At 45.8% G+C, this 22,661-nt stretch overlaps 1 protein-coding gene across 1 annotated transcript in view; it reads left to right on the top strand.

Annotated features, from left to right (window-relative positions):
* Positions 1-12,425: 12,425 nt before the first annotated feature.
* Positions 12,426-22,661, top strand: part of LOC120026148 (protein Shroom3-like) — a 53,701-nt gene continuing 43,465 nt past the window's right edge. Inside the window, exons 1-2 of the mRNA XM_038970968.1 lie at positions 12,426-12,435; positions 12,753-12,978. Coding sequence (XP_038826896.1) covers positions 12,426-12,435; positions 12,753-12,978 — 236 coding nt within the window. The remainder of the gene's footprint in view (positions 12,436-12,752; positions 12,979-22,661) is intronic.

Here is a 22,661-nt window from a genome sequence, read left to right as displayed (position 1 = left end):
ATTGGTTAGTACCAGGGTAACATACTAGGTGTATAGGGACTGGTAGGGTTAGTACCAGGGTAACATACTGGGAGGGTTAGTACCAGGGTAACATACTGGGAGGGTTAGGTACAGGGTAACATACTAGGGTACGGGAGGGTTAGTACCAGGGAACATACTGGAGGGTTAGTACTAGGGAACATACTGGTGAGGGTTAGTACCAGGGTAACATACTGGAGGGTTAGTATACGGGTAACATACTGGGAGGGTTAGTACACAGGGTAACATACTGGGAGGGTTAGTACCAGGGTAACATACTGGGAGGGTTAGTACAGGGTAACATACTGTGGAGGGTTAGTACTAGGGTAAACTACTGGGAGGGTTAGTACTAGGGTAAATACTGGGAGGGTTAGTACTAGGGTAACATACTGGAGGGTAGTACAGGGTACAATGGGAGGGTTAGTACCAGGGTAACATACTGGGAGGGTTAGTACCAGGGTAACATACTGGGAGGGTTAGTACCAGGGTAACATACTGGGAGGGTTAGTACCAGGGTAAACTACGGGAGGGTTGTTAGTACAGGGTAACATAATGGGAGGGTTAGTACCAGGGTAACATATGGGAGGTAGTACAGGGTAACATAGGGAGGGTTAGTACCAGGGTAACATACTGGGGAGGGTTAGTCCAGGGGTAACATACTGGGAGGGTTAGTACCAGGGTAAACTACTGGTAGGGTTAGTACTAGGGTAACATACTGGGAGGGTTAGTACTAGGGTAACATACGGAAGGGTTAGTACTAGGGTAACATATGGGAGGGTTAGTACCAGGGTAACATACTGGAGGGTTAGTACCAGGGTAACATACTGGGAGGGTTAGTACCAGGGTAACATACTGGGAGGGTTAGTACCATGGGTAACATACTGGGAGGGTTAGTACTAGGGTAACATACTGGGAGGTGGGAGGGTTAGTACCAGGGTAACATACTGGGAGGGTTAGTACCAGGGTAACATACTGGGAGGGTTAGTACTAGGGTAACATACTGGTAGGGTTAGTACCAGGGTAACATACTGGGAGGGTTAGTACTAGGGTAACATACTGAGAGGGTTAGTACTAGGGTAACATACTGGGAGGGTTAGTACCAGGGTAACATACTGGGAGGGTTAGTACCAGGGTAACATACTGGGAGGGTTAGTACCAGGGTAACATACTGGTAGGGTTAGTACTAGGGTAACATACTGGGAGGGTTATACTGGGTAACATACTGAGAGGGTTAGTACTAGGTAACATACTGGGAGGGTTAGTACCAGGGTAACATACTGGGAGGGTTAGTACCAGGGTAACATACTGGGAGGGTTAGTACCAGGGTAACATACTGGGAGGGTTAGTACTAGGGTAACATACTGGGAGGGTTAGTACCAGGGTAACATACTGGGAGGGTTAGTACTAGGGTAACATACTGGGAGGTGGGAGGGTTAGTACTAGGGTAACATACTGGGAGGGTTAGTACCAGGGTAACATACTGGGAGGGTTAGTACCAGGGTAACATACTGGGAGGGTTAGTACTAGGGTAACATACTGGTAGGGTTAGTACCAGGGTAACATACTGGGAGGGTTAGTACTAGGGTAACATACTGGGAGGGTTAGTACAGGGTAAATACTGGGAGTTAGTACTAGGGTAACATACTGGGAGGGTTAGTACAGGGTAACATATGGGAGGGTTAGTACTAGGGTAACATACTGGGAGGGTTAGTACCAGGGTAACATACTGGGAGGGTTAGTACCAGGGTAACATACTGGGAGGGTTAGTACTAGGGTAACATACTGGGAGGTGGTAGGGTTAGTACCAGGGTAACATACTGGGAGGGTTAGTACTAGGGTAACATACTGGGAGGGTTAGTACCAGGGTAACATACTGGGAGGGTTAGTACCAGGGTAACATACTGGGAGGGTTAGTACCAGGGTAACATACTGGGAGGGTTAGTACCAGGGTAACATACTGGGGGGGGGGGTTAGTACTAGGGTAAACATACTGAGAGGGGTAGTACTAGGGTAACATACTGGGAGGGTTAGTACCAGGGTAACATACTGGGATGGGTTTACCAGGGAACATACTGGGAGGGTTAGTACCAGGGTAACATACTGGGAGGGTTAGTACCAGGGTAACATACTGGGAGGGTTAGTACCAGGGTAACATACTGGGAGGGTTAGTACCAGGGTAACATACTGGGAGGGTTAGTACCAGGGTAACATACTGGGAGGGTTAGTACCAGGGAACATACTGGGAGGGTTATACTAGGGTACATACTGGGAGGGTTAGTACCAGGTAACATACTGGGAGGGGTTAGTACCAGGGTAACATACTGGGAGGGTTAGTACTAGGGTAACATACTGGGAGGGTTAGTACTAGGGTAACATACTGGGAGGGTTAGTACTAGGGTAACATACTGGGAGGGTTAGTACCAGGGTAACATACTGGGAGGGTTAGTACTCGGTAACATACTGGTAGGGTTAGTACCAGGGTAACATACTGGGAGGGTTAGTACCAGGGTAACATACTGGGAGGGTTAGTACCAGGGTAACATACTGGTAGGGTTAGTACTAGGGTAACATACTGGGAGGGTTAGTACCAGGGTAACATACTGGGAGGGTTAGTACCAGGGTAACATACTGGTAGGGTTAGTACTAGGGTAACATCTGACTGGGGAGGTGGGAGGGTTAGTACCAGGGTAACATACTGGGAGGGTTAGTACTAGGGTAACATACTGGGGGGGGGGGGGGGGGTAGTACTAGGGTAACTACTGGGAGGGTTAGTACTAGGGTAAAACTGGGAGGGTTAGTACCAGGGTAACATACTGGGAGGGTTAGTACCAGGGTAACATACTGGAGGGTTAGTACTAGGGTAACATACGGTAGGGTTAGTACTAGGGTAACATACTGGGAGGGTTAGTACCAGGGTAACATACTGGGAGGGTAGTACCAGGGTAACATACTGGGAGGGTTAGTACCAGGGTAACATATGGGAGGGTTAGTACCAGGGTAACATACTGGGAGGGTTAGTACTAGGGTAACATACTGGGAGGGTTAGTACTAGGGTAACATACTGGGAGGGTTAGTACCAGGGTAACATACTGGGAGGGTTAGTACCAGGGTAACATACTGGGAGGGTTAGTACCAGGGTAACATACTGGGAGGGTTAGTACCAGGGTAACATACTGGGAGGGTTAGTACCAGGGTAACATACTGGGAGGGTTAGTACTAGGGTAACATACTGGGAGGGTTAGTACTAGGGTAACATACTGGGGGTTAGTACCAGGTAACATACTGGGAGGGTTAGTACCAGGGTAACATACTGGGAGGGTTAGTACTAGGGTAACATACTGGGAGGGTTAGTACCAGGGTAACATACTGGGGGGGGGTTAGTACCAGGGTAACATACTGGGAGGGTTAGTACTAGGGTAACATACTGGGAGGGTTAGTACCAGGGTAACATACTGGGAGGGTTAGTACCAGGGTAACATACTGGGAGGGTTAGTACCAGGGTAACATACTGGTAGGGTTAGTACCAGGGTAACATACTGGGAGGGTTAGTACCAGGGTAACATACTGGTAGGGTTAGTACCAGGGTAACATACTGGGAGGGTTAGTACTAGGGTAACATACTGGGAGGTGGTAGGGTTAGTACTAGGGTAACATACTGGGAGGGTTAGTACTAGGGTAACATACTGGGACTGCAGTTGGAGGTTTCACCTGCTCTGTAGTCTGTGGTCTGTCTGTCCCACAGCTCGTCTTCTATTGAGACTGGTTTATTGGGACACAGGATTCAAATAGAATGTGTTGTATTTCCAGGTTGTGGATTGGATTCCATACTCAGGCGTGGTGTGGGAAGGGACTTTCTGCAGTTTTAGAATTTTTGTTAATGTTGATCAATGTGTCTGTTATGTACCTAAATCGTTGTGTTAAGTAAAGTTGGATAAATGTTCCCCAAAAAAATGCTGGAATGTTGTAGAAATATGTGTTACGTGATGAATCACTATGGGGGTGTAAACAATGGCTGCTTTCATGTTTCTCTAGCTGGACGAAGGTGAAGATAGCATCGTTTCCTGTTTATATTCCACACTAAGTGTTGTGGGTTTTTGGGAGCAAGACGATCTTCTGAAATATGATGGCTGCTTGGTAGACAGCTAGTAGGAAGAATAGCATAGCTGAAAAGAGCTGTTGTTTCCAAACAGGAGAGGTTGGAGAGCTTGAATCCAAGGAATTGTCTTGATTTTTCTGGATGTGGGAGTTAGGGACCGCCTGGTGTGTACTCTGCTTAAATCAGACTACTGTGAAAGCTTGGTTGTGAAGCTGCAGTGTTGATAGCTAGGCCTCCAGTGCTTCTGGTGAGAAGGGAGGACAAGGGGGGGGTAGAGCCAGGGAGAGGGGGAGTCACACCGCTGTCCTGGCTGTCAACACAGTGATAGCATGCAGCTGGACTCTCCTGTGGCTCAGGGCCATCCCAGCCTGCAGTAGGCCTCACCATCCCAACCTGCAGTAGGCCTCACCATCCCAACCTGCAGTAGGCCTCACCATCCCAACCTGCAGTAGGCCTCACCATCCCAACCTGCAGTAGGCCTCACCATCCCAACCTGCAGTAGGCCTCACCATCCCAACCTGCAGTAGGCCTCACCATCCCAGCCTGCAGTAGGACTCACCATCCCAGCCTGCAGTAGACCTCACCATCCCCGCCTGCAGTAGGCTCACCATCCAGCTGCAGTAGGCCTCACCATCCCAGCCTGCAGTAGGCCTCACCATCCCAGCCTGCAGTAGGCTCACCATCCCGCCGCAGTAGCCCACATCCAGCCTGCAGTAGGCCTCACCATCCCAGCCTGCAGTAGGCCTCACCATCCCAGCCTGCCATAGGCCTCACCATCCCAGCCTGCGGTAGGCCTCACCATCCCAGCCTGCGGTAGGCCTCACCATCCCAGCCTGCGGTAGGCCTCACCATCCCAGCCTGCGGTTGGCCTCACCATCCCAGCCTGCAGTAGGCCTCACCATCCCAGCCTGCAGTAGGACCTCACCATCCCAGCTGGCAGTAGGCCTCACCATCCCAGCTGGCAGTAGGCCTCACCATCCCAGCCTGCAGTAGACCTCACCATCCCAGCCTGCAGTAGACCTCACCATCCCAGCTGGCAGTAGGCCTCACCATCCCAGCCTGCAGTAGGCCTCACCATCCCAGCTGGCAGTAGGCCTCACCATCCCAGCTGGCAGTAGGCCTCACCATCCCAGCCTGCAGTAGGCCTCACCATCCCAGCCTGCAGTAGGCCTCACCATCCCAGCCTGCAGTAGGCCTCACCATCCCAACCTGCAGTAGGCCTCACCATCCCAACCTGCAGTAGGCCTCACCATCCCAGCCTGCAGTAGGCCTCACCATCCCAACCTGCAGTAGGCCTCACCATCCCAACCTGCAGTAGGCCTCACCATCCCAACCTGTGCAGTAGGCCTCACCATCCCATCCTGCAGTAGGCCTCACCATCCCAGCTTGCAGTAGGCCTCACCATCCCAGCTTGCAGTAGGCCTCACCATCCCAGCCTGCAGTAGGCCTCACCATCCCAGCCTGCAGTAGGCCTCACTATCCCAGCCTGCAGTAGGCCCAGCTCCAGCCTGCAGTAGGCCTCACCATCCCAGCCTGCAGTAGGCCGCACCATCCCAGCCTGCAGTAGGCCCAGCTCCAGCCTGCAGTAGGCCCAGCTCCAGCCTGCAGTAGGCCCAGCTCCAGCCTGCAGTAGGCCCAGCTCCAGCCTGCAGTAGGCCTCACCATCCCAACCTGCAGTAGGCCTCACCATCCCAACCTGCAGTAGGCCTCACCATCCCAGCCTGCAGTAGGCCTCACCATCCCAACCTGCAGTAGGCCTCACCATCCCAGCCTGCAGTAGGCCCACCATCCCAGCCTGCAGTAGGCCTCACCATCCCAGCCTGCAGTAGGCCTCACCATCCCAGCCTGCAGTAGGCCCAGCTCCAGCCTGCAGTAGGCCCAGCTCCAGCCTGCAGTAGGCCTCACCATCCCAGCCTGCAGTAGGCCCAGCTCCAGCCTGCAGTAGGCCTCCCCATTCCAGCCTGCAGTAGGCCCAGCTCCAGCCTGCAGTAGGCCTCACCATCCCAGCCTGCAGTAGGCCTCACCATCCCAGCCTGCAGTAGGCCTCACCATCCCAGCCTGCAGTAGGCCTCACCATCCCAGCCTGCAGTAGGCCTCACCATCCCAGCCTGCAGTAGGCCCAGCTCCAGCCTGCAGTAGGCCCAGCTCCAGCCGCAGTAGGCCTCACCATCCCAGCCTGCAGTAGGCCCAGCTCCAGCTGCAGTAGGCCTCCCCACTCCAGCCTGCAGTAGGCCCAGCTCCAGCCTGCAGTAGGCCTCACCATCCCAGCCTGCAGTAGGACACTCACCATCCCAGCCTGCAGTAGGCTCACCATCCAGCCGCAGTAGGCTCCACATCCCAGCCTGCAGTAGGCCACCATCCCAGCCTGCAGTAGGCCTCACCATCCCAGCCTGCAGTAGGCCTCACCATCCCAGCCTGCAGTAGGCCCAGCTCCGGCCTGCAGTAGGCCCAGATCCGGCCTGCAGTAGGCCCAGCTCCGGCCTGCAGTAGGCCCAGCTCCGGCCTGCAGTAGGCCCAGATCCGGCCTGCAGGAGGCCCAGATCCGGCCTGCAGTAGGCCCAGATCCGGCCTGCAGTAGGCCCAGATCCGGCCTGCAGTAGGCCCAGCTCCGGCCTGCAGTAGGCCCAGCTCCGGCCTGCAGTAGGCCCAGCTCCAGCCTGCAGTAGCCAGCTCCAGCCTGCAGTAGGCCTCACCATCCCAGCCTGCAGTAGGCCTCACCATCCCAGCCTGCAGTAGGCCCAGCTCCGGCCTGCAGTAGGCCCAGCTCCGGCCTGCAGTAGGCCCAGCTCCAGCCTGCAGTAGGCCCAGCTCCAGCCTGCAGTAGGCCCAGCTCCAGCCTGCAGTAGGCCCAGCTCCAGCCTGCAGTAGGCCCAGCTCCGGCCTGTTTGGACGGGGTGAGGCATGGGCCATCTCAGTCCTCTGTTATGTTTTTTTGACACAAGATGTCCCCTCACAGGATAAATAAAGCTTCAGTAGGGTCACTACTGTTATCCCAACCTCTTCTCACAAGGGTTCTGTATATCCAATAGTGTTCAATATCAGGGTTGAAACCGGATGTCTTGACAAAACATACTCCCAGCAGTAGCACACAATGTACTATGCAAGCTGCGTGTGGTGTAGGCAGCTCATTGGATAAAGGGTGTATGGGTATTGGTGTAGGCAGCTCATTGGATAAAGGGTGTATGGGTATTGGTGTAGGCAGCTCATTGGATAAAGGGTGTATTGGTGTAGGCAGCTCATTGGATAAAGGGTGTATGGGTATTGGTGTAGGCAGCTCATGGAAAAGGGTTATGGGTATGGTAGGCAGCTCATTGGATAAAGGGTGTATGGGTATTGGTGTAGGCAGCTCATTGGATAAAGGGTGTATGGGTATTGGTGTAGGCAGCTCATTGGATAAAGGGTGTATGGGTATTGGTGTAGGCAGATCATTGGATAAAGGGTGCATGGGTATTGGTGTAGGCAGATCATTGGATAAAGGGTGTATGGGTATTGGTGTAGGCAGATCATTGGATAAAGGGTGTATGGGTATTGGTGTAGGCAGATCATTGGATAAAGGGTGTATGGGTATTGGTGTAGGCAGCTCATTGGATAAAGGGTGTATTGGTGTAGGCAGCTCATTGGATAAAGGGTGTATGGGTATTTCCCTGTTAATAAGGGATCAAAGGCCTTCTGGGAACCAGTCAAATGTGGTTCATACAATAGCTGTTTCTGGTTGCCATGGTTAATCTCAAACAAGAATTCACTTCTTAAAGATTAGTATTTGTTAGTCACTGTTTCACTGTTGCATCCTGGTTGCTGTTATAATTTATTGCGTTTGTGTTGTAGCACAAAGTAGCAGTCTGGTAATCTGTCGTGAGAAGTGGCTATAAAACCAGCAACAGCTCAGGGCTTCTGTTGAAGAAGATAACAGCTTGGGTTGGAAACAATACGATAACTTCTTCATGATGCGTCCTTGTATAGTGACCAACAACCCCACCCACCGGCTGATGTTGAGTTGGCCATTCATTAGCATTCACTGCAGACCTGGGTTCAAATGCTATTTGAAATCATTTCCAATACCTTGAGCTGGCCATGATTACGCTTGCCTGGTGCAATGGAACCAATAGAATAGTCGCAATAGTGCAGACTAGTAACCCCTGTCCAGTGGGGGACTCTAGACAGACTTGTAACCCCTGTCCAGTGGGGGACTCCAGACAGACTAGTAACCCCAGTCCATTGGGGGACTCCAGACAGGCTAGTAACCCCTGTCCAGTGGGGGACTCCAGACAGACTAGTAACCCCTGTCCAGTGGGGGACTCCAGACAGACTAGTAACCCCTGTCCATTGGGGGACTCCAGACAGGCTAGTAACCCCAGTCCAGTGGGGGACTCCAGACAGACTAGTAACCCCTGTCCAGTGGGGGACTCCAGACAGACTAGTAACCCCTGTCCAGTGGGGGACTCCAGACAGACTAGTAACCCCTGTCCATCGGGGGACTCCAGACAGACTAGTAACCCCTGTCCATCGGGGGACTCCAGACAGACTAGTAACCCCTGTCCATCGGGGGACTCCAGACAGACTAGTAACCCCTGTCCATCGGGGGACTCCAGACAGACTAGTAACCCCCTGTCCATCGGGGGACTCCAGACAGACTAGTAACCCCTGTCCATTGGGGGACTCCAGACAGACTAGTAACCCCTGTCCATCGGGGGACTCCAGACAGACTAGTAACCCCTGTCCAGTGGGGGACTCCAGACAGACTAGTAACCCCTGTCCATCGGGGGACTCCAGACAGACTAGTAACCCCTGTCCATCGGGGGACTCCAGACAGACTAGTAACCCCTGTCCATCGGGGGACTCCAGACAGACTAGTAACCCCTGTCCATTGGGGGACTCCAGACAGACTAGTAACCCCTGTCCATCGGGGGACTCCAGACAGACTAGTAACCCCTGTCCATCGGGGGACTCCAGACAGACTAGTAACCCCTGTCCATTGGGGGACTCCAGACAGACTAGTAACCCCTGTCCATTGGGGGACTCCAGACAGACTAGTAACCCCTGTCCATTGGGGGACTCCAGACAGGCTAGTAACCCCTGTCCAGTGGGGGACTCCAGACACACTAGTAACCCCTGTCCAGTGGGGGACTCCAGACAGACTAGTAACCTCTGCCCATCGGGGGACTCCAGACACACTAGTAACCCCTGTCCAGTGGGGGACTCCAGACAGGCTAGTAACCCCTGTCCATCGGGGGACTCCAGACAGACTAGTAACCCCTGTCCAGTGGGGGTCTCCAGACAGACTAGTAACCCCTGTCCAGTGGGGGACTCCAGACAGACTAGTAACCCCTGTCCATCGGGGGACTCCAGACACACTAGTAACCCCTGTCCATCGGGGGACTCCAGACAGACTAGTAACCCCTGTCCATCGGGGGAGTCCAGACAGACTAGTAACCCCTGTCCATCGGGGGACTCCAGACAGACTAGTAACCCCTGTCCATCGGGGGACTCCAGACAGGCTAGTAACCCCTGTCCATCGGGGGACTCCAGACAGACTAGTAACCCCTGTCCATCGGGGGACTCCAGACAGACTAGTAACCCCTGTCCATCGGGGGACTCCAGACAGACTAGTAACCCCTGTCCAGTGGGGGACTCCAGACAGACTAGTAACCCCTGTCCAGTGGGGGTCTCCAGACAGACTAGTAACCCCTGTCCATTGGGGGACTCCAGACAGGCTAGTAACCCCTGTCCAGTGGGGGACTCCAGACAGACTAGTAACCCCTGTCCAGTGGGGGACTCCAGACAGACTAGTAACCCCTGTCCATCGGGGGACTCCAGACAGACTAGTAACCCCTGTCCAGTGGGGGTCTCCAGACAGACTAGTAACCCCTGTCCATTGGGGGACTCCAGACAGGCTAGTAACCCCTGTCCAGTGGGGGACTCCAGACAGACTAGTAACCCCTGTCCAGTGGGGGACTCCAGACAGACTAGTAACCCCTGTCCATCGGGGGACTCCAGACAGACTAGTAACCCCTGTCCAGTGGGGGACTCCAGACAGACTAGTAACCCCTGTCCATCGGGGGACTCCAGACAGACTAGTAACCCCTGTCCAGTGGGGGACTCCAGACAGACTAGTAACCCCTGTCCATCGGGGGACTCCAGACAGACTAGTAACCCCTGTCCAGTGGGGGACTCCAGACAGACTATTAGAAAAAACACTTAAAATATTTTAAAGATTTCTAATTATATTTGAACCCAGGTCTGATTCACAGGCAACATTCACAGCTGTAATGAATCATCAACACATTGTCATAAACCCTCTGAGGCGTTGCGATGCGATCTGATTTGACTAACTACGTTAATATGTTGATTCGCTCAACACTGTGATTCCCTCTGTGCTTCCCTCCAAACACCTAATGTCTTCCAGTTTGTAGCTTCCATAACAATACATAAGCCTTGACAGTGATTAGATTATAGCAGAGCCATGCATGGAAGGACAATATGGGGCTCTGGGCTGTACACCATTATGTGTATTATTAGATATAAAGACTTCATGTAACACACTCTTTTTTCTGTGTTTAGTTTTGGCCCATAGATAAGGCTTTGCATTACCAGCCATACGTAAGGCTTTGCATTATCAATCATAGATAAGGTTTAGCGTTTTCAGCCATAAATAATGCTTTACATTATCAGCCATAGATAAGGCTCCAATGGGTGCTTGGAGAGACAGGGTAAGGAGAGGAGAGACAGGTTAAAAAGGTCAGAGATAGGCTTGGTGAGGACAGGGGCTGCAACCTTAAAGAAGAAAGGGTCTAAACCAGGGGTGTCAAAGTCAAATGGACGGAGGGCCAAATAAAAAATTTAGCTACAAGCCGAGGGCCGGACTGTTCGAATGTTCATTGAAAAATTTTTAAATGACGCATATAGTCTAGTGAACCTAATTGAACCTACTGAAAACCTAACAAATATATTCCAATATGATCAGATAAATAAAGCAATATTTTCTTATGGCTCTGTCAGTAATCTTTAATTTTCAACAGACACAAAAGACAAATTTCCTTTATATAAAAATCCCCATAACATGAACATTAAATGAAAGAAACCGGTATTCAAGGCACCATCAGTAGCCTATATTTTCTATTTTAGCAAAAGTGGGCTAAATTTACTTCAAAGAAAAAAACAATAATAGCAATTTTCTATCATCCACTCAACTGAAATATTTTTAAAATATAATTGGATTGAAATACAATAAAATAAAGTGCAAAAATCTAGCCTTTTGTAGCCTTTGTTCCATGTCCATATTCTTGTTTTTGTCCGCGTGTTTCGTTTCATAATGTCGTCTCAGATTATACTCTTTCAGTACCGCCACACTTTCTCCACACAGAAGACACACAGGTTTTCCAGCTACCTCCGTGAACATATACTCCGACTCCCACCTTGTTTGAAACCCCCGGTTCTCAGTGTCCACCTTCCGTTTTGCCATTTTTGATGGGTATCTGAAAGTTAATTTTACTGTGATGCTGACGACTGCTGTGCCAATAAATATTGAAATGAAGCAGCCTACTGCTCGGTGCGTCACCGTTGCATTGTGGGAAATGTAGTATTGGTGCGTGTAAAAGATCTGCGGGCTGCCGGCTTGCTGCGGTCTGCGGGCCGGTTCTAATAATAAATCAAGATCATCCCAGGGGCCGTAAAAAACCTTCTCGCGGGCCGGATGTGGCCCGCGGGCCTTGACTCTGACATATGTGGTCTAAACCATCTGACCCAGATGTTTTTTTAAGGTCAAGTTTAAGGAGCTCCTTTAGAAGGCAGCCACTGTGCGTCCTTTATTTAATGGCGGAGATCAAGCTGATCCTAACTGTTATAGGCCTATTTCTGTTTTGCCCTGTTTATCAAAAATGTTGGAAAAACTTGTCAATAATCAACTGACTGGCTTTCTTGATGTCTATAGTATTCTCTCTGGTATGCAGTCTGGTTTCCGCTCAGGTTATGGATGTGTCACTGCAACCTTAAACGTCCTAAATTATGTCACCATTACTCTTGATTCTAAGCAATGTGCTGCTATTTTTATTGACTTGGCCAAAGCTTTTGATACGATAGACCATTCTATTATTGTGGGCCTGCTAAGGAGTATTGGTGTCTCTGAGGGGTCTTTGGCCCGGTTTGCTAACTACCCCTCTCAAAGAGTGCAGTGTATAAAGTCAGAACATCTGCTGTCTCAGCCACTGCCTGTCACCAAGGGAGTACCCCAAGGCTCGATCCTAGGCCCCACGCTCTTCTCAATTTCTTGTAGGGGTTTGAACTAGGATCTCCCAGCAGCCTAAAAGACATTGGTATGATTACTGGTACATCTTTGTTGTTTGTTGTTATGGAAATCAGGAGAGTGTGTACTGCTTTCCTTATTGTCGGTCTGTGTCATATTGTTCTGTTTTTGTTGTTATGCTATGTGTGTGTGTGTGCATGCCAGTGTTCGCGTGTGTGACTGAGTTCATGTGTGTGACTTAGCATGCATAGTCCTCCCCCTCTATCTGAGCTGTCTCCCTCCTCACTTTCTGTTCTGTTCTACAGACACAACGAGCCCGTCTCCACACCTCACTTTCTGTTCTGTTCTACAGACGCAGCGAGCCCGTCTCCACACCTCACTTTCTGTTCTGTTCTACAGACGCAGCGAGCCCGTCCCCAGACCTCACTTTCTGTTCTGTTCTACAGACGCAGCGAGCCCGTCCCCAGACCTCACTTTCTGTTCTGTTCTACAGACGCAGCGAGCCCGTCCCCAGACCTCACTCGTGGCACTCCACCAAACTAGGCGAGGGCCAGCCAGACCCCAGCATGGTGCAGATATCCCAGGGCACCATAGACCCTCCCTGGCATCACACATACAACTCCAGGTTAGTCAATCAATCAAGTAATAAAGCAATCAATTAAGTAATCAATAAATAAAATATATTTATAAAGCAATTTTTTTAGTGTGTTCTAATTCAATCCAAGGCAATAAGAACAACATATTGTTAAATTAATATAGTACCAAGTCATTGTTTATACAGCTATTTCCATTGAGAGGTGTCTGTCCCAAACCCTGACTCCTAACTTCATGTTATTTATACTGAGAGGTGTCTGTCCCAAACCCTGACTACTAAACTACATGTTATTTATACTGAGAGGTGTCTGTCCCAAACCCTGACTCCTAACTTCATGTTATTTATACTGAGAGGTGTCTGTCCCAAACCCTCACTCCTAAACTTCATGTTATTTATACTGAGAGTTGTCTGTCCCAAACCCTCAATCCTAAACTTCATGTTTGAAATAAAGCAATTCCTAATTTTTTTTTTTTTTTTTTTTTTTTTTTTTTTGGGGGGGTGGATCAGCTTAATATTGCGGAAAGAATGTTGCTTCCAATGTAATTGTCTGCATCATTTCCAATCCCCCATATTTTTTTGGGTAAATATATATATCCATTCACGTATGCATACATATACACATATATACATACACATACCTACATAGACATACATACTTTTTTAAAGAGTATACCTTTATTATTATTCCCCGCAAACCCTACCACCGATCCCCCAATTGGAGTAAACTGATAAACATTTCTGTTTTTACCTTCAATTTATACATCTTATACACATTTTACAGACACAGTCTACTTTATAATAGTTCTCTCTTGTTTGTTCTTAGTCCTTCCTCTATTTCTGTTGTCCATCCAGTTTGATTTCCACTTGTAACTGTGCTATTTCACAATAGCTCCGCACCTATACACATTTCACAGATCCCGTATGCCCTACATTGTTTATCTTGTTATTAGTCCCACCCTTCAGCTCCACTCAACCTTTCCCATCTATCTTCCAACATCATCCATTTCGGATTTTTATTTGCCATATATTTTTCAACTGTGCTGTGATGCTTCACAAAAGATTTGAATCTTCCTATTCTCATAGCTTCCACGGATTGTAAATTAAAAATAAACATTTTTGCTAAAATAATTATTATATTATTGATTGATTGACTATGGCTTTTCAAATCCCCCAGTATTGCTATCTGTAGCGTTAGTTCTACGCAAATGTTGCAATTCTTCAACCATTCCTGGACCTGTGACCAAAAACGAGCTACATGCGGACAATACCAAAATAAATGGTCTAATGACTCTGCCTCCTCACAGCAGAATCTACAGAGCTGGGAAGATTGTATCCCCCATATATATAACATTCTATTAGTTGCAAGAATTTTGTACAATAATTTAAATTGAAAAATTCGAAGTTTTGAATCCGGCGTTGTTTTGCGTATCAATTCATACACCATGTGCCATGGAATGGGTACATCGAAAATCTCTTCCCAACTATTTTGCAATTTATATGGCACAGCTGTAAGTTTTTTGGTCCTTAAATGAAATTGGTATATGTTTTTATTTATCACACTTTTTTTTAACCATTTATGTTCTTTAATATAAGGCCGACATACAAGTTCCTTACTTTTATCCCCTTCCACCTGCCTCTTCCATTTTTGTGGTAATGCTGCAATTAATTGGTTGTAATTTTGGGTAGAGCAGACATTTCCATATGTCTGTGTTAGCTGCATGTGTGACATTACTCCACCAGTCCTATTTATGATATCATTCACAAAAATTATACCTTTTTTAAACATTTCTTCGATAAATACAGTTTTTTTATCAATTACTATATTTGAATTTAACCACAAGATTTGTTGTACTATTTGTTCCGTCCTTTCAGGTGGATTAAACTGAAATTGCAACCAACTTTCTAAGGCTTGCTTAAAAAATAAAGATATTTTGGAGATTATTTCCTTTTCAAGCAACCGAAAGTGAGCAGGTGTAATCTGAATAAAGGGAAAAATGCCCTTCTTGAACATAGGATGAGACATTCGTACCAATCTACTAGAGAACCAGTTTGGATTTAAGTATAACTTTTGTATGACTGATGCCTTTAGTGAGAGGTCTAATGCTTTAATATTTAATAATTTCTGCCCTCCGAATTCATATTCGTTATATAAATAGGCCCTTTTAATTTTATCTGGCTTGCCGTTCCAAATAAAATTGAATATTTTTTGTTCATATAATTTAAAAAGCAGGTCACTAGGTGTAGGCAAAACCATAAGCAAATAGGTAAACTGTGATATGATTAAAGAGTTAATCAGGGTGATTTTCCCACAAATAGACAGGTATTTTCCTTTCCATGGTAGCAAGATCTTATCTATTTTTGCTAACTTTCTATAAAAATTTATTGGAGTGAGATCATTTCTTTCTTTTGGGATTTGTATACCGAGTATGTCCACATCACCGTCAGACCATTTAATTGGTAAACTACATGGCAATGTAAAATGTGTATTTTTTAGTGATCCAATACGTAATATGGTACATTTATCATAATTTGGTTTTAATCCAGAGAGGATAGCAAATGTATCTAGATCCTCTAAGAGGCCGTGGAGAGATTCTAGTTGTGGTTTTAAAAGAAAACATGAATCATCAGCGTACAATGACACCTTAGTTTTTAGGCCCTGGATTTCTAATCCCTTAATATTAATGTTTGATCTAATTTTAACAGCTAACATTTCGATGGCAATAATAAATAGATATGCCGATAGTGGACAACCTTGTTTTACTCCTCTAGATAGTTTAAAACTTTCTGAGATGTAGCCATTATTTACTATTTTACACCTAGGGTTACTATACATAATTTTTACCCATTTTATAAGAGATTCCCCAAAATTGAAATATTCTAGGCATTTATATATAAACTCCAGTCGTACTTTATCAAAAGCCTTTTCAAAATCAGCTATGAAAACCAGGCCTGGTGTCCCCGATATTTCATAGTGTTCTATTGTTTCCAGTACTTGCCTTATATTATCTCCAATGTATCGTCCATGTAAAAAACCTGTCTGATTAGGATGAATAATATCTGACAAAACTTTTTTTATTCTATGCGCCAAGCATTTTGCTAGGATTTTTGCATCACAACACTGAAGTGTAAGAGGTCTCCAATTTTTTAAATGGACTGGATCTTTATATATACCACTTGGGTCCTGTTTCAGTAATAATGATATCACACCTTCTTGTTGCGTGTCTGATAATCTATCATTTATATAGGAGTGGTTAAAACAAGCTAATAATGGTCCTTTGAGTATATCAAAAAAAAAAATTGTATACTTCCACTGGTATGCCATCCAGTCCTGGAGTTTTCCCATCCTTAAAGGCCCCAATTGCATCAAGTAGTTCCTCCTCTGTAATTAGGCCTTCACATGAGTCTTTCTGTACAGATGTTAATTTTACATTATTATTAGGGAAAAAATCCATACAATTAGTTTCAGTTAGTGGAGATGGAGGAGCCTGAAACGAAAATATATTCTTAAAGTACTTTACTTCCTCTTTCAAAATATCATTTGGTGAATCATGCGTGACTCCATCATTTGTAACAAGTTTTAATACGTTTTTTTTGGTAGCATTTCTATATTGAAGATTGAAAAAGAATTTGGTGCATTTTTCCCCATATTCCATCCAGTTCGCTTTATTTTTGTAATATATTACACTGGATCTTTCTTGAATAAGTTCCTCCATTTCTTTTTGTTTTTCCTCTAACTTATTCTGTGCCTCTATGGTACCGTTTTTATTGTTATCTAACTGTACTGTTAGTCCTTCAATTTCCTTTGTTAATATGGACTCTTTTGATCTAAATTGCTTTTGTTTTATAGATGAGTACTGAATTGCATGGCCTCTAAAGCCACACTTAAAAGTGTCCCATACAATATGGGGATCTGCTGTACCTATGTTATGTCTAAAAAAGTCAGTTATAAATTCTTCTGTCCTAGTTCTAAACAATTTATCATCTAGTAGGCTTTGATTAAATTTCCAATATCCTCGCCCACGTGGAAATTCTGTAAGAGTAATATATATGCCAATTATGTGATGGTCCGACCGCATTCTGTCCCCTATCAAACACTTTTTAACTTTTGGTGCCAGAGAGAATGATATAAGAAAGTAGTCAAGGCGACTAGCTTGATTAAGCCTCCGCCATGTATATCTCACTAGGTCAGGGTATTTAAGTCTCCATATATCCACTAATTCCAATATATCCATGACATTCCTGATTTCCTTAAGTGCCTGAGGGTGATAGTTTGTAGTGTGATTTCCTTTCCGGTCCATAGAGGTATTTAAGACCGTATTAAAATCTCCCACTATAATAATAGAGTCTAGTGTTGCTTGTAGAGTTGATACATTCTTATATATATTGTCAAAGAAGCTTGGATCATCATTATTCGGACCGTATAGGTTAATAAGCCATATATGTTTATTGTCCAATAACATATTTAAAATAATCCATCTACCTTGAGGATCTGTTTGGACAAGTTGCACATTTGGATCAAAGTTATTATTAATTAAAACCATCACCCCTTTTGAATTTCTTTGCCCATGGGAGAAATATATTTCGCCCCCCCCAGTTCTTTTTCCACAAAACTTCATCTAAAACTGTCGAATGGGTTTCCTGTAAACAGTAGATATTATAATCCTTCTCTTTTAGCCAGGTAAATACTGATCGTCTTTTCTTATTATCTGCTAAGCCATTACAATTGTAACTGGCTATACTTATTTCACCACTTACCATAATGAGACACACCTTTCAATTATTTTTATCAAAATATATGTTTGTAAACGTCCTATTAAAAAGTAACATAATGATTGAGTGTCTATATAGTTGTACCATGACATTTGCATCTCCACTAAGCAAACCTCCAATTGGTCCCCACTATTCCACCCGCCAAAAGCCCCCATCTCGAGTTGGGTTGTCATCCCAATGACCGGCAGACCACCTCCGACCCCCCGCATCGCACAGCCCCGGACCGACTGGGATCCATCCTTCGAAAAGTGCACACAGCGCCATCCACCGAACCGAAGCAGATCCATTGCCAAATGCATTTCCATCGCCCTCACCTCTATTTTTATTACATATTGCTGTGAATCATCCTCTATAGTCCCTAACATCTTTTACTTCTTCCTTCGCAACAGTTGTGGGATACACACATACACCCACACACATTCAGCCCTTACCCCCACACAACCATAAGCTCACCCTCTCAACAATTGCACCATCCCAGAGCCCAACTCAAGATGGATCATGATTTACAAATGTACTTGCAGTTGCTAGTTTTTTAATTCCTAATTTTTTAACACTATTATTTCAATAGAAAATATTGAGTTGTTCTATTTACGTTACAATATTCTTATCAGATTAGTAGTTTTGTTTATTTTAAACATATTTCTCAAAAGAATGCTGTCCCACCATTTGATGCCTCTACCGAAACACAATACAATGAATGTGTCTTAAGCCAGACCCCTACTAATATCACCAGGTGATGGGACTGTAGAATGTGTCTTAAGCCACACCCCTACTAATATCACCAGGTGATGGGACTGTAGAATGTGTCTTAAGCCACACCCCTACTAATATCACCAGGTGATGAGACTGTAGAATGTGTCTTAAGCCACACCCCTACTAATATCACCAGGTGATGAGACTGTAGAATGTGTCTTAAGCCACACCCCTCCTAATATCACCAGGTGATGAGACTGTAGAATGTGTCTTAAGCCACACCCCTACTAATATCACCAGGTGATGAGACTGTAGAATGTGTCTTAAGCCACACCCCTACTAATATCACCAGGTGATGAGACTGTAGAATGTGTCTTAAGCCACACCCCTCCTAATATCACCAGGTGATGAGACTGTAGAATGTGTCTTAAGCCACACCCCTACTAATATCACCAGGTGATGAGACTGTAGAATGTGCCTTAAGCCACACCCCTACTAATATCACCAGGTGATGAGACTGTAGAATGTGTCTTAAGCCACACCCCTATTAATATCACCAGGTGATCGGACTGTAGAATGTGTCTTAAGCCACACCCCTACTAATATCACCAGGTGATGTGACTGTAGAATGTGTCTTAAGCCAGACCCCTACTAATATCACCAGGTGATGTGACTGTAGAATGTGTCTTAAGCCAGACCCCTACTAATATCACCAGGTGATGGGACTGTAGAATGTGTCTTAAGCCACACCCCTACTAATATCACCAGGTGATGAGACTGTAGAATGTGTCTTAAGCCACACCCCTACTAATATCACCAGGTGATGTGACTGTAGAATGTGGCTTAAGCCACACCCCTACTAATATCACCAGGTGATGAGACTGTAGAATGTGTCTTAAGCCACACCCCTCCAGATATCACCAGGTGATGAGACTGTAGAATGTGTCTTAAGCCACACCCCTACTAATATCACCAGGTGATGTGACTGTAGAATGTGTCTTAAGCCACACCCCTACTAATATCACCAGGTGATGAGACTGTAGAATGTGTCTTAAGCCACACCCCTACTAATATCACCAGGTGATGAGACTGTAGAATGTGTCTTAAGCCACACCCCTACTAATATCACCAGGTGATGAGACTGTAGAATGTGTCTTAAGCCACACCCCTACTAATATCACCAGGTGATGAGACTGTAGAATGTGTCTTAAGCCACACCCCTACTAATATCACCAGGTGATGAGACTGTAGAATGTGTCTTAAGCCACACCCCTACTAATATCACCAGGTGATAAGACTGTAGAATGTGTCTTAAGCCACACCCCTACTAATATCACCAGGTGATGAGACTGTAGAATGTGTCTTAAGCCACACCCCTACTAATATCACCAGGTGATGAGACTGTAGAATGTGTCTTAAGCCACACCCCTACTAATATCACCAGGTGATGAGACTGTAGAATGTGTCTTAAGCCACACCCCTACTAATATCACCAGGTGATGAGACTGTAGAATGTGTCTTAAGCCACACCCCTACTAATATCACCAGGTGATGAGACTGTAGAATGTGTCTTAAGCCACACCCCTACTAATATCACCAGGTGATGAGACTGTAGAATGTGTCTTAAGCCACACCCCTACTAATATCACCAGGTGATGGGACTGTAGAATGTGTCTTAAGCCACACCCCTACTAATATCACCAGGTGATGGGACTGTAGAATGTGTCTTAAGCCACACCCCTACTAATATCACCAGGTGATGTGACTGTAGAATGTGTCTTAAGCCACACCCCTACTAATATCACCAGGTGATGAGACTGTAGAATGTGTCTTAAGCCACACCCCTACTAATATCACCAGGTGATGAGACTGTAGAATGTGTCTTAAGCCACACCCCTACTAATATCACCAGGTGATGAGACTGTAGAATGTGTCTTAAGCCACACCCCTACTAATATCACCAGGTGATGGGACTGTAGAATGTGTCTTAAGCCACACCCCTACTAATATCACCAGGTGATGGGACTGTAGAATGTGTCTTAAGCCACACCCCTACTAATATCACCAGGTGATGAGACTGTAGAATGTGTCTTAAGCCACACCCCTACTAATATCACCAGGTGATGGGACTGTAGAATGTGTCTTAAGCCACATCCCTACTAATATCACCAGGTGATGTGACTGTAGAATGTGTCTTAAGCCACATCCCTACTAATATCACCAGGTGATGGGACTGTAGAATGTGTCTTAAGCCACACCCCTACTAATATCACCAGGTGATGAGACTGTAGAATGTGTCTTAAGCCACACCCCTACTAATATCACCAGGTGATGTGACTGTAGAATGTGTCTTAAGCCACACCCCTACTAATATCACCAGGTGATGGGATAGCACCTCTCTCCATCATGGCCACACGGTGAGTAGCCTGTTTGCAAATATTGTGGACAAAATTTACGGTTAAGGAACTAAAATATATTTTTGCTGGGGTGTACATCTGTCCCCATTCAAAAGATAGCCAGCCATATGCTAGCTATGGGGATTCTTTAAAGTCCAAAATAAGTAAAAGAAAATTGTCCAAACCGAAACGGTCACAACTGAAACCATAGAGATATATAGAGGTCTCATCTTTGTATCTGTGCCATTATGGCATCGTTATGGCAGCTCCATTGAGGCTATTTCCATTTTAACATTGCATGTGCCATGCTCTAACAACTGAGCTACAGAGGACCACCATGTGGGTAGTGGACAAGTGCATAGTTCAGGGTTTAGAGTATTGAGATGCGTAGTTAGTAAGGGGCTCCAACCCTCTAAGAGACCAAACATTGACTTCTAAATAGAAGGCAAATGCCCAAAACATAGACGTCTATAATATACTGTACTGTACTCTACTGGACTGTACTGTACTCTACTATACTCTACTCTACTGTACTGTACTCTACTGTACTATACTATATTATACTCTACTGTACTGTACTCTACTGTACTATACTCTACTCTACTGTACTCTACTGTACTCTACTGTACTGTACTATACTGTACTATACTCTACTCTACTGTACTCTACTCTACTGTACTCTACTGGACTGTACTCTACTGTACTCTACTCTACTGTACTCTACTATACTGTACTGCACTCTACTGTACTCTACTCTACTCTACTGCACTCTACTCTACTGTACTCTACTCTACTGTACTCTACTGCACTCTACTCTACTGTACTCTACTATACTGTACTGCACTCTACTGTACTGTACTCTACTCTACTGTACTCTACTCTACTGTACTCTACTGTACTCTACTCTACTGTACTCTACTCTACTGTACTCTACTGTACTCTACTCTACTGCACTCTACTCTACTGTACTGCACTCTACTGTACTCTACTCTACTGTACTGCACTCTACTGTACTGCACTCTACTGTACTCTACTCTACTGTACTCTACTGCACTCTACTCTACTGTACTCTACTATACTGTACTGCACTCTACTGTACTGTACTCTACTCTACTGTACTCTACTCTACTGTACTCTACTGTACTCTACTCTACTGTACTCTACTCTACTGTACTCTACTGTACTCTACTCTACTGCACTCTACTCTACTGTACTGCACTCTACTGTACTCTACTCTACTGTACTGCACTCTACTGTACTGCACTCTACTGTACTCTACTCTACTGTACTCTACTGCACTCTACTCTACTGTACTCTACTATACTGTACTGCACTCTACTGTACTGTACTCTACTCTACTGTACTCTACTCTACTGTACTCTACTGTACTCTACTCTACTGTACTCTACTATACTGTACTGCACTCTACTGTACTGTACTCTACTCTACTGTACTCTACTCTACTGTACTCTACTGTACTCTACTCTACTGTACTCTACTGTACTGCACTCTACTGTACTCTACTCTACTGTACTCTACTATACTGTACTGCACTCTACTGTACTGTACTCTACTGTACTCTACTCTACTGTACTCTACTCTACTGTACTCTACTCTACTGCACTCTACTGTACTCTACTGTACTCTACTCTACTGTACTGCACTCTACTGTACTGTACTCTACTCTACTGTACTCTACTCTACTGTACTCTACTCTACTCTACTGTACTCTACTGTACTGCACTCTACTCTACTGCACTCTACTCTACTGTACTCTACTCTACTGTACTGTACTCTACTGTACTCTACTGTACTCTACTCTACTCTACTGTACTCTACTCTACTGTACTGTAC

This window comes from Salvelinus namaycush, chromosome 31, assembly GCF_016432855.1.
Source record: "Salvelinus namaycush isolate Seneca chromosome 31, SaNama_1.0, whole genome shotgun sequence".
Lineage (NCBI taxonomy): Eukaryota > Metazoa > Chordata > Actinopteri > Salmoniformes > Salmonidae > Salvelinus > Salvelinus namaycush.
Note: the sequence above shows the minus strand (reverse complement) of the source record. Positions and strands in the feature narration are given on the sequence as shown.